At 37.0% G+C, this 13,299-nt stretch overlaps 1 protein-coding gene across 2 annotated transcripts; it reads left to right on the top strand.

Annotated features, from left to right (window-relative positions):
* The first annotated feature begins 9,332 nt into the window (after positions 1-9,332).
* Positions 9,333-12,589, top strand: srek1ip1 (SREK1-interacting protein 1). 2 transcript variants are annotated; one of them, XM_028444997.1, is made up of 7 exons: positions 9,333-9,418; positions 9,508-9,571; positions 9,644-9,696; positions 10,342-10,389; positions 10,527-10,685; positions 11,669-11,738; positions 11,980-12,589. In XM_028444997.1, the coding sequence occupies exons 3-7, from the start codon at positions 9,684-9,686 to the stop codon at positions 12,194-12,196; spliced, it is 507 nt and encodes a 168-aa protein (XP_028300798.1). In that variant the 5' UTR covers positions 9,333-9,418; positions 9,508-9,571; positions 9,644-9,683; the 3' UTR covers positions 12,197-12,589. The 2 variants fall into 2 exon arrangements, with proteins under 2 accessions (XP_028300798.1, XP_028300799.1); XM_028444998.1 differs by having other exon boundaries at positions 9,348-9,571.
* The last annotated feature ends 710 nt before the right edge of the window (positions 12,590-13,299 follow it).

The raw sequence follows: 13,299 nt of genomic DNA on the forward strand, positions 1-13,299 counted from the left end.
TCTCTGCTTCCCTGCTAACTGCTCACAATTTGCCAACAGGGCTTTGGAGTGAGTCACATGTGCCTAATCAAAGGTGCAATAAAATCATAGAAGCAATCTGGGTAAAGAGGCCTCACATGATGTGGCCCACACCACATGAACTGGAAATACCAGCGGTAATGTGCAAAAAGCAAGACAAACGTGTGCAGGCATGTGGGTGTGCTCTGAGCCCCTCAGAGAAAGTCCACCTTACGGTAGGAAAGTCAAATTAGTTTCCAGCAGGACAAATGTAAACACCTGATGGTTGTTTTTAGTCTCAGCATGGGTCACCCATCCTCCTGTAAGTGCGTTTGGCTCTTTTGTTTGCTCAGGGTGGCTTGAATTGTTCATGGAAACATCATAAACAGCAGGGGCTTTAGGAAACACACGTAAACAAAGTAACGCTCAACAACAACAACAGCTTCATTGACTGTAGCTTATTGACGGTGGTTAAATAAAAGCTTCTTTAGTATAATATGTTTTCAATTTGATTCTTCAATTGAAAAACCATTATATTTTGTAATAAGGTGGGTGTCAAATAGCCTCCAGCCTGTGACCCTTTAAACGATTACAGGTGTTTTGTCACTTTTTTTTTTACCAATCGGAAAGAAACTTTTAACAGTTTGTAAATGTTTCATCGTGGTTTGCTTTGAACAAGTTTGACCCCATACAAGCGCTATTATCTTAAAGAAAAATATTCACAGAAACTTGTTATCCACAGAATACAATAATTTCATTATTATTATTATTTTTATTAATAATAATAGTGACTTTTATTTATCTTTTTTTTATTATTATTATTCCTAAAGCTCTTACCAATTTTTTTTATTTATTTTTTGTACTGTAGCCTGCAGCAAATGTTCATGACTTCTTTGTGTGGCTTTCGATGCAGAGCAAAGTGTAAATGTGATATTTGTGGAGTGATATTTATAGCAAGGCATATGTCGAAAGATATAAACTACTGAAATCACGGATGAGTGAAAACCATGGCGTGTAGCTGTAGGAGGAAAGAGAGGAAAAAACCAACAACACACAAATGCACTTGCTTACACAGAACTAAAGAAACTCGTCTTTTTTCATTTAGTTTTTTTTTTTAATTTTAAGATAGAAACTTCATAGACATTGAACTCTGATTATTATATTAAAATCTGAAATAACAATAAGTTGATAGTTATGAGGTATCAGCTTTTTTTTACGTATGAATGAATTAATATGTGGGTAACTTCCTATTATTGTTGTTTTTCTTTGTTTTCTTTCATTTTTTTTTTTACTAATTTGGTTTTGTCCCATCATACTGGATTTATAATTTCAGTGGAAGTTGATATCTGACGAATCCAAGAAAAAAACACTTTTACTTTAACATCTGGAAAGTGAGTCAGTGAATTATAAATGCTACGCCCCCCTCAGCTCTGCTTTTAACACGCTTTGCTCTTTTAACCTATAGATTCAGTAAATTACAGTGGTTAGCTGGATGGTAAGTTTAGATTAGAAGTCATGGAGGGAAATGTTTAGTTTCAGGTTGTCAAAGCCAGGATGTACTGCACATGTGGGCGGTGCCTGACCACACAGCCACTGTTTCCAAGAAAGGAGTCAAATCATTATTATAGCCTCATTTTCTAATACAATCCAGAGAAAGATGATTGTTTTTTAGACGGTTTATTAAACATAAAGTTGAATGATAATAGATGTTGACTGTTGTGTCATCATACAGTGCATACAATGAGTTGAATTATTGTCCAACTAAAAAGGTTCAGGAGGGGAACTATTAGGTGGAAGAACAGTCAGATCTTAAGCAGAACAAAAACATAGACAGGACTGGTGGAACAATCAAACTACGCCTACAGTGAGCCCCAGTTTGAACTCTTCACAAATATGACCCCGTTTACGTTAACCACACAGAGACACATTCATCTGACGGATGAAGAAAATAACCTCTATCAGTTCAACACCACAAATGATGTAACCAACATTAACAGTAGAATGCGCTTTATACAAATATATTTGCTCAGAAGACACATCTCTCTTTTAGCTGTACACAATGGCTTTTGCACCAACTGTTCCCCTCAACATCAAACAGTCTGACAGCGTAGGAAAGTGGCCCCACTTCATTTTTAATTGGACTTGTAAAAAATCTTTGAGCTTATGCTAATTGGGCATCTATATGAGTGCACATTACAAATAAAAATGATGGCGCGTGCACACAGAGCAGATTTTCAAACATCTGAAAAAAGCAGATGATGAAACAAAGTCTTCTGTGTATTTTAGGGTCCAAACAAGTCAACTGTGTTATGTCTGTTTTCAGACAAACAAGTCATGGCTTGGAGAAAAAAGTTTATTAATGTAAACTTTTTTCCAGTCGCCAAGGTCTCTTTTTTTTTTCAGTGTGCGCTGAGGAGTATATTATGTTTGAAATAATGCCATAAAAAGTGCTTTCATGGGTTCAAGTTGACCACATCAATTATTTGGTTGTGGTTGTTGGTTTGCTCACAGTTGTTGCTGCTTCTGTCACAGAACTCATCTGTATATTCTATACTATTTTCACATATTCATGATTCTTGACAATTACAAACAGCTACGTATCTGGTCTGCAAGTAAAGTATTCACTACTTTAGAGTACCAGGAAAAGATAGAAATATATGAGACTTTTTAGCCTTGGCTTGCATGTTTGCAAAGAAGGACAGGTAAACAAATTTTGGGATACTTATCCGTATTTACACCCCAAACAGTGACTTGTACAAGGTTTGCGTCAGACACATTCATCACATCAAAGACTGTTGCTATTTCCTGACCCAAACAGACCATTTCTTACATTTACAAAAACATCAAACTCTATTGTTTTCAAACTTGTGCGTCAGCAACTTAGGCTTTGTGGCAATTGGAAAAGAATAAGATACACAGGAGAGAAGAGGTTTTATGGTTCAGCACGTGAAAATTATCTATACTCAATGGTTTAAAACTAGAAATGGGAAGAAAGGACAGCCAACAGAGTTCATAGGAATTAATTCAGGCTTTTTGAGGAAAGGCCTGATGGGAAAAAGGAACAGTTTTATTTGACACAGTTTGCCCCCATCCACACTACACTATTATTCCTAGTTTCCCTTTACATTACAGGGTGTGGGCGGGTCTTTCTGTCCAGGCTGACTAGTCGATACCTGATCACATGATTCTTGCTTGCAGTTGCTATGTATTAGCAGGCTTGGGGAGTAACGGATTACAAGTAACAGCGTTATGTAATCAGTATTCAAAAAACATGTAACTGTAATCCGTGACAGTATATTAAAAAAATGTGTAATCAGATTACAGTTTTGTTTTTTTAGGTTTTTTTTTATATATATATAAAAACGGGGATCATTTTGAGGGATTCCATTTTAAAAGCAAGCAGAATATGCATCAGTGCATCAAACACACAGTGCACGCACACGCATTGAGACACTTTACGGCAGTTCACCACAACAAAAGAACACGTAAAACAAGCTGTAACAATGTTGTGATGACACGAACAGCGCAGTCACCGCGCGCTTGTCTTGAAACGGGCCAACGTGTCCGTGGACTGACTCAGAGCGGCTGGATTTAATATATCTGAGCACTGAAGAGTTTTCTAAGCAGAGTGGACATAGCAGTACGTGTGTGTTTAAGACCCGCCCACAGCTGCTCATTGCTTTGACATTGCTTTTACCGACAGCTTGAGTCATGAAGTAAAAGCAATGACAAAATGGAAAAAGAATATGACTACATTTGTATATTTCTTCATTATTGATTCTCTTTATATTTCCACATTTTTATTATTGATTCTATTTATATTTCCAAATTTGTATTGTTGATTTTCTTTATATTTCCACTTGCATTTCCTTTTAATTTTGGCACTCCTGCGATTCCATACATCACACACTACACAGAAAAAGAAGAGAGCAGGTAGGAGGATGGATAGGACAGCAATAATCATGTGAAATAGTATAATTCAAGCTAAAGCCATTAGTGTTCAAATACAAGCAGAAAATCCATTTGAAACCTGCAGTGAATTTCAAATCATTCCAAAGAAAACTGAATGAAAAGCTTACACTGAAACCTGACAGCGGAATGAACGTTCCAGGTTATTGCTTTTTATATTCTTAGCAAAGAGGAAGTCCTTTTTCCCTTTGCATGACCACCCATGTACTGTATGTTGCCTGTGGGTGAAACATTGTGTCAGGCAGTGATGGCAAACATCTCAATGACTGACGCTTAAGGTCAGACTTTGGTTTGTTTTCTTATTAAGCGGGCCGCGATCCAACAACATGCTCTGCAACATTGTCGGTCTTCTCCAGGTGGTGACCAGTGTGTAACACTGTGACATAAACTGGGGTTTCCTTTTTTGTCTTTAAATAGCGATTCATTCAATGTACAAATCTGTCAAAAAAAGTTGATGTATTCATGCATGGAGTGTCAATAAACAATGTGGCAAGCACACAGGGCCACCCAGAGGACTTCATGGGCATCCGATACATTTGTTACTCTTGCGTTTAGAACCATGAGCTTCATCAGTGAACAGTCTGAATCGTTTTGCTCGTCTCTAGAACAGGTTGTGAAGTACTTGTTTGGAAACATCCTGTATCGAATGGAATGTTGATGTTTTTTTTAACTTTGAAAAAGATAAAACATCCCAGCAGTCATTATTACCTTGACATAATTGCTCCAAAGACTACTCTTTTGGTAGATATCTTTATTTGGTTCATGCTATCTTTTTGGTCTTTATCTGGATAACACTGCAAACTCCAGATTTCAAGATTTCACCATCATAGGCTCTTAATACACTTGCCCTCATTTACACTGTATTCATGCAGCAACCTTATTCAGCAGATGTCTGTGTTTGTCTGACAGCCAGAGGTAATATTTACAGAACTATTATTGACTCTGCTAACCACTTTGGTTTAGTTTTCCAATCCCGAGAGCAAAATAGGTTAAATTAATGTACTATGTCCTGACTTTGACTATTTCCATTTTGCTGTTTGTATGTCTTTATGTGAGCCTAGCTAAATATGTGGCTGTAGAGGCACTGCCCACCTCTGCCCACCTCTGGAACCTGATTGGATAGCTCATGTGCCATCGCTGATGATTGACAGGTCACAGCAGGTCATGGCCAGTGAAAAATATAAGATTTCTGTGAGAAAGTACTTGGTAAATATCTGCAATGTATGCTGTTTTAGATAAGAAGACCCAGCTGAATACCAGCTGTATTTCTAAAAAAAACTTTAGTTTAGTTTTAAACCAACAACAAGAGATTACATTCATGATAGGTTAACATTATGAGAGGCTAAGATTTACTGTTAGCCAAATGCTACTTAGCAGCATAGATATTGAATAAATTGGATGATGATCTCATGGTTATTTGTTTTATTTTCAGATATTCAATCTACTGAGTTGGCTCAAATATAGCAGAGATGAAAAAAGTAACAAATCACTATGCATGCGCACTATAGGCTACATAATAGATATACTGAATTTAAGGTTTCCCTACCCGCTCCATCAATGTATACAAGTCTAGTTTAGATAGATCAATGGATTGATTGATGGACTGATCCAAATTTATCCAACACTTTTTAAAAAACGTACATTTTTGTATCACATCTAACTACAACATTGCATGTTGGTGATTCCATTTATTAGGTAAAAATTTCAAAATAAATCAATTAATGATGCTAATTCATACTGCTGCTTCTGGATCTCTTACGTCAGTGGTTTCAAACTCATCTTAGTTTGAGGGCCACGTACAACTCAGTTTGATCTCGAGTGAGCCGGAATCCATGTTTTTGTGAAAGAAAAAAATAGGTGGTGTAAGACATTTTTTAAAGTATGTTACAATATCCTGAATGTCAGGCAATTGGCACAAAATTGATTGAATTTGCAACAAATTTTCTTGAAATTTGTAATGTAATTTTATGGGATAATTTGCAAGAATTTTCCAGGTTTTAGAAAAAAAATTGCTTTTTAATATTAATGCAAATAATGTAGTTAGCACTGCAAGCCGCATTGTACTTTGGTGGAGTTTTTGAATTTGTAGGGAGTTAGATATCTACAACTTACTGTATATGATGATCTACAAAGAGCCATTTTAATGCCGTAACTTTAAAGGTATTGTGGACGATGTTTTGGATCATCAAGACTATTGGTCCTCCTAATTGTCGATCATGTTTACGTAAGGCCATCGTAGAAGTGCGAATCTTCTTTTGGTAAGTAAGCTTGTATGATCGATGTCCACACCAACTTGTAAACAGAGCTGTGCACGAGGAAGATTGGGCTCGTGCACGCTCTCCCGCTCACGAAGGCGTATTGCGTATTTGCATTTTTCTCAAAAAGTGGAGAGGGCGTTTCTTTTCTAAACATCATCCACAATACCTTTAACTTTGAAAAAAAACCTTCCTGCGGGCCGGACAAGATGCTTTAGCGGGTGGAATTTGGCTCACGGGCCTTGAGTTTGACATGTCTTACGTAGATGTGATGATGTATCACTGTGTGTTATTAAAAAGTTACATGAAATGTCAAAGTGGTCATTTGAACCAACAGAGAGAAGTCAACACACTTTTCTGAAAAGATGGATTTATTCAACTAATGCTAAACCAGCAGAGCCCCATTGGGAAAGCTGATAAACCAAAATATGACACATATAAATAATATAAAGGATCAATAATGATGACATTTCTATGTCTTTGCTTTTGTAAAATGTAGTTGACTGCTGATGTCTTTAGTGTGATTTTCAAAAAGCTGTAAATGAAGTATAAATAAGAACAAAAGTCAGGAACAAAACTTAAGACAACACCATTTACGTAACACTTACAAGCAAAACTGGTAGTTATAACATAAGCTACACGGTTTGGTCTGTTGCTGCTCTCATCTGAGTGAACAAAGCTGTGACCTTTAAAAAGTAGCTGATCTCTAACTGTTTATTTTCACATCGTTACCATTGGTTTTCAGAAGCTTACGTTAAACTCACACAAATGACAGTGTATAGCAACAAAGACACTGCCTGTGTTGGTTGATTTAAAAAGTATTGAAATAAATAGAATGGGAGAAGGAGGATCGGTTTGATGGAAAGAAAAAAGCCGGTGTGTTTAATGTGGCAAGTGTACGAGGTCACTGGAAGAGATAAGGAGAGATACAGTAGCTCAAAGGTTGATCTGATCCGTGTGGACGCATCAGCTGAGCTGGCTAAACGCTCTTTATTTCTTCTTCTTTTTCAACTGAACACAAATTTCAGCAGTCGCCACACACGACACCAACGAGATTACATGTGTGCTCGCGTCAGATCCTCAGACGTGGTGGTGATGATGATGAGGGCATGTCTGGGGGCCTGGCATCTGTCCATGTTTTCCATTTACCAGTCTGACTGTGACTGCCTTCAATTAACCCCCTTGACTAAAACCACAACATGCTTTACTGGAAAAGCAATCAGGCACCGTGCTTCTGCTTTATAGAGCTGCTGTATAATTATAAATTAGGACAGTCGGGAAAAATTAAGACTTAAGTTGATGGTCCCCCTTTTAAAACACAGCCTATACTTTTAAAAAGACGTTCCCCGAGTTAATCCTGACTGGATATGAGAGAAAGTGTATGATGACACAGTTACCATGTGATAAATATGTGCAGTTTAAGCTGCAGAGAAATTAAATATTTACACCCTGGTGATGATAACTGTGGACTCAAGCTATATGACTTGGACTCCAGTCACAAATGTGACGACTTTAGACTTAATCACAAAAGACTTAGAACTCGACTTGAAAACAAATGACTCGTGACTTAACGCAAACTATTGACTCAAAAGACTTGATTTCCTACACGTCCATGACAAAATATTTCATTAAATGTAATTATGAAAGAGCAATAAGTTTGATTGACAGGTGTTCCTTTAAACAAACTTGCAGCCAATCAGAAAGCAGCTGAAAATATCAAGCTTGGCTGAGGCGTGCACGCGCACGAGCAGAAAAAATGATTCCAAGAGTGATATCCTTTGGATTTAAAGATTATACCGTGGTTAATAATTGATTTTAAAAAATGACACCTCATTCTACTTCTCAGTATGATTATTGTTTGTTTGGTTAACGGAGGAAGTGTGAAAATGTTAAAATCTAAAAAGATGTTGGATTGATTTGTTTATAAAAACATACATCAGATTATATTACTGTTATTTGACAAATGTGTGCTCTGTTCAAGCAATTTGTTGTTTAAATCAGTTGAATACACATGCTTTGTAACACGACACAAGCTGTGGGACATTATGTACTCGTGACTTGTTAAGACTTGTAAATTAAAGTTTACTTGACTCAGGAATAGTATACCTAATTCATCAACTGCAATGTACAGGCACAGACGTGACATCCATTTTTTTTAGGCTAGTATTACAAATATTATGGACGTAAAAGCTGTTCCATAATTGTGACGAGAAGGGAAATATGAATGACATTCCTCATGGGAAAAATTCTTATTATTCATTTATGGTTTTAAGTCAAACTAAGAAATAAATAGGATGCAACAAACCTTAAAAGTAAGCATGTCTGTGCATCTTGTACCAGCTGCTTATTGATATATATATATATGTTCGCTGAACACTACAGCCTGTTACTGTAGCTGTCTCTAGGTGTACGACATGGTACAATATGAACAGGTCACTAGTCTTCTGCATGTCAAATACCATCTCAAAGCACACACCTCTAATTACTGTAACTCCCACTTTTGCAAGAATGTGATGCTGAATCATAGTTTTCTCAAACGCTGTGTATTTATTTTTAGTACAGAGTTTTAAAGAACATTTTCTCTCAAAGCCCATTGATATTCTTTGTGTCTCTGGCTTCTTCCACAATCCAAATGAATGTACAATAGGTTGACTGAAGTTATTAGTGTCTGCCTCTAAGTCTGTGATTGTCTTTCTTTTCTTTCTTCTTGGTCGGATATATGCCATCGTAAGTATGCTGGGATAGACCACAGTGTGTCACGCATTTTCCTATATATTTTTCAGCACCTTTCTTTTCTTTTTCTCTTTTTTTTAATTTAAGCCTAATCATGTACTTCCATTGTCTGAACCATTAACTTTCAAATGTGCCCATATTCAACCCAATAAATCAGCTTTTTGTTCTGCACCAGCTGTGGTCCGACTGACTGTAGAAACCTAAGATATCCTCCTACAAAACATTAGTGTTTTGATATCACCATATTTTTACTGTCCTTTACTCATTTTTCTCGCTAGGTGGCGGTAGTTGGATGTATTGATAATGTGTTCGTCCGACTGGTGGTGGTGGTGATGGGTTAAAAGAAGAAGAAGAAGAAGAAGAAGAAGAAGAAATAGAGGGCGGGGCCATGTTTGGTGTAACGGTTGAACTGATTTCCATTTTGACTGCTGACCAACTTCCGGTTTGGTTCTAGTTGTAACGACGTAAGGCTTTTATAATGTGGTTTTGAACATTTGTGACTGTGTTTTATGTTTTTGTCATTCAGTGTTTTCTTCGGTTATGTAATTTTCAGCCACTCGCAGTACATTTCAAACCCAGGAAGCCAGTCACCAATTAAAATGGTCACCAGTTGAGCGGTAACACCGGCCCACGTGATTATTTTCGAGGAAGCGCCGTCTTTGATTGTGTTTTTTTTTTTCGTCCACCAGATTCCCACAAGTTTCACCCGTTTCATTGCTATAAAGTGGAATGGCGTTGCCCGGTAAGTGTTTTATAAAAAAGTAATGTAACACATGCAGGTTATTTATAAGTTATATTAGAGATGAATTGAAGTGAATAGTTGTGCTACTGCTAAGCTTGCTGCTAGCTTATATCTACAGCCAACGTTTTGATGATTTGTGTTGCTTTGCTCGCTTTATGCAAATGTATTTGGCGTCATCTATAAACTCTGTGTGTTTAATTAATGCATGAAAACATACCTAACAATGCAAGGTGTGTAGAAACACGTAGCCTATAACTAGCATTACTAGTCAAAGGGTTGAAACGTTCTTCTCCATTCTTAACCATTATTATTGTCTAATAAAGTGACTAATCTAACATTTCATACTGTAGCTGTAACATAACATCAATATTATAGTAATATTTAATTATTCTCACCACAAAACTACGTAAAACAGTCAGTCTATAGTTGTTAATCTCATCATATGAAACTTTTTTTTATAAATGTAGGTAATGGCTATTGCTACGGAAACGTATGAATAGACTAAGCAGCGCCCCTCATTGGCCAGTTTAGATCACGTGAGAGGTGCACCACGTTACTTAAAGTTCTGTATCCCAAATATCTGCTGTATTTATGGACCTGAAAAGCATGTAAAGATTTTAATCTAAACCTCTAATTGTTCCGCAGGTCCCAATAAAGACAACATCAGAGCTGGGTGCAAGAAATGTGGATATCGTAAGTAAAAAGATGATTGTATAATAAAAAGCAATTAAAGTTGTTATAAACCGATGTAAATGCAATGGTTTCAGGACACAATATTAGGAAGTCATATAATATACATGACATCACAATGTCATTGTGTCCTTTTGTAGCGGGACATTTGACATTCGAGTGTCGAAACTTTGTTCGAGTCGACCCCCAGAAGGACATTGTTTTGGACGTGAGCAGCACCAGCACCGAAGAGAGTGAAGAAGAGGTATCCGCCGCTCCGCGGAGCGAAAAGCTTGGACAAAGTCTGCAGCCTCGAAAAGGTGAGATTTACTATCGCATACCAAATTATTAAATCACTGCGCATTCAGTCACTTTAACGTTTAGTTTTCCCCTGTAAGCTAACGGCTAACTGCCAAAGCGTCTTTGGTAACAAAAGCCCTATTCACACAGGATTAGTTTTACCTTGGGGCCACATGTAATAAATAAATTACTCCCAAACGTTTGCTTTTTATGTGGCGCTTTCACACGGGTTAACCGCAGCTTGAGGTTTTGCTGAAATGTACGGACATCTGAAAACGTGAAACAGTGTGTGAGTTGATGTTAAAACAACTTTGCAGGCTTTTGACCACAGCTCTGTGCTGTGTTACTGCTAGCGCTAGCCAGCTGTATTAAATAAAAGGCTACAAACAGAAAAAAAAATGATAATTATTACCGCACAGTGCAAAGCACAACGTGATCCATAGTTTGCTTCTGATATTGCTCCTTCTCTTCAGCCTTCTCTTTTTGTTGCCGTACGTTACGGGCCGATAAGGTTTTGCTGGCCCGGGACCTAAAAGGTTTTCAAAACACTTTTTCCATTCTTCACCAAAAGTAAATAAACATGCGCATAATCATACATCAGATCCCGCCCATTTCTGTCCAAATCACAGAGATGCCTATTCACATTGGATTAGTATTATCACAGGACCTTGGAGTTCAGCAAAATGTAGAAGGTAATTTGTGGGGGAATTTTTACTTTACAAATTACTGACGTGGCCGATTCGCACGGGATTAACATCACAGACATTCTCTGCAATTAGTACAAATCGCATGTGGTCCCTAGGTAAAGCTAATCCCGTGCGAATAGGGCTAACAAAAGAAGAGATACGGTAAATTGGAATGCTTTTTGGTGGGGGGGGGCATAGTTTGTTCTTGTTTATTCATTGCAATATTGATTTGAGATTTTCTAGGGAATTTAAACGTATATAGCTTTTTTCCAAGTAATGTCTACCTTTTCCTTTTTTAAAAATGTTGTTTTTATTAGGCCCCAGAAATGATGATCGAAAGCAGAGACACAGATGGACAAAAAGCCAAGACAGAAAGTCAAGAAAGCGGTAAGCCTACTCTTGAGTGCATCATTTTAAGGTTTATCCATAGCGTTTAGTCTTATAATGCAAATAGGTTACATTTAACAAGTCAAATACCCAATCACATGTAACACATTGAAATTAATTTGCACTGATTCATAATATTTGAATATTCCTTCTTTTTGTCAAACATTGCTAAAAGTGTTTCTCCATTATTGTTTTTTTTTAGTTGTTGATATTGACCATGTTGCCATGTTTCACCTTCCAGATCGAACTCATCAAGTGATGATGTCTCATCAAGAAAGCGAAAGAGGCGAAGCAAGTCAGAGTCGTCTAGTGAAGAGGAGAAGAGAAAGAAGAAGAAAGGTAAAAGCCACAAAAAGAAAAGCAAGAAGAGCAAAAAAGAACACGGCAAGCATCAAAAGAAAAGACAGAAGAAGAGTAAGAATGAGTCATCATCTTCTAGCTCCGGTGAGAGCGACTAAAGTCGCTTTAGGTCAACATATTTATTCTAAATGGGACCCTTGGCTTGTCTATATTGAAAGTCATTTTTTTTAATGACATCTCTTTAGTTTGGGGATTAAAATACAAAACTAAAAGCAATAGGTAACAACAAGAATATTGATTCTGTTGTCGTCTGATAGGAATTGGCTTTTTGTTGAATAATAGTTGAGATGTGCTTTGACAATGCATGTAATCGGGTTAAGGGTGTGTTACTCTGTTATGATGATTTGCTCCCCCCTGCTTTGATTTTGTAGTCCTAGAATGATGCTGTACAAAAAAAACCATGAGGGATTCTGGGTGAAAGCTTTCATGTTCACCCGTTGTGTTGTGCACAGTGCTGACCAAATAAAAGTCTATATTTTTAAAGAAATTTACTTATGTCTGTGCTTTCATGAGTTCAACAATTTTTATTAGAAACATTGTGACTATTTTACATTGTTGCTGCTTTTTTTTGAAAACTGAAATGATGTACCTCAGCTTGTTGAGATTTTCTTTATATACTCGAACAAAACCAAAGGCAGCTGCATGTTTTTCACTACTACTTTTAGTAAAAAGGTTTGGGATAACGTGTGTGTCTGTATAATGACCACTACCACTGTCAGTCAGTGTTTGAGTGACAAGGAAACATGCAGGGCAGTCATTCTGCAGGTAGAGGGCAGCAACGCACTGGAAAAAGGATTGAAATGTATTGTTCGTCACATTTGGTCTGTTCCTTAACAGATGGAACCTGCAAAATAACTACTCTCCATTCTAATATTGATGTTTAAAGAGCTCAAACATAACTAAAATATAAAACAGTAATGATATAGCCAAAGTGTAAAATGAAATAGAAGTTATAGTTGCATGTATTTGTACTCTTATGTGCTGACCATGGTGAGAATATGAACTTTATGCCTTACATTGGGTGCTGAGGCCAACAGAGACCAGAGCAGAGTCTGTAGACCTCAAGCCTTTCAGCTTTAAGGCAACATTACTGTAATTGAGTTGCTTTTATGGATACTTTTTTTGAGTATATTTCTAAATCAGTAATTTTACTTGTACATTTTAAAAGAAAAAAATGAATTTGTAACATTTCTACACCCAA

Source organism: Gouania willdenowi, chromosome 4 (genome assembly GCF_900634775.1).
Source record: "Gouania willdenowi chromosome 4, fGouWil2.1, whole genome shotgun sequence".
Taxonomy (NCBI): Eukaryota; Metazoa; Chordata; class Actinopteri; order Blenniiformes; family Gobiesocidae; genus Gouania; species Gouania willdenowi.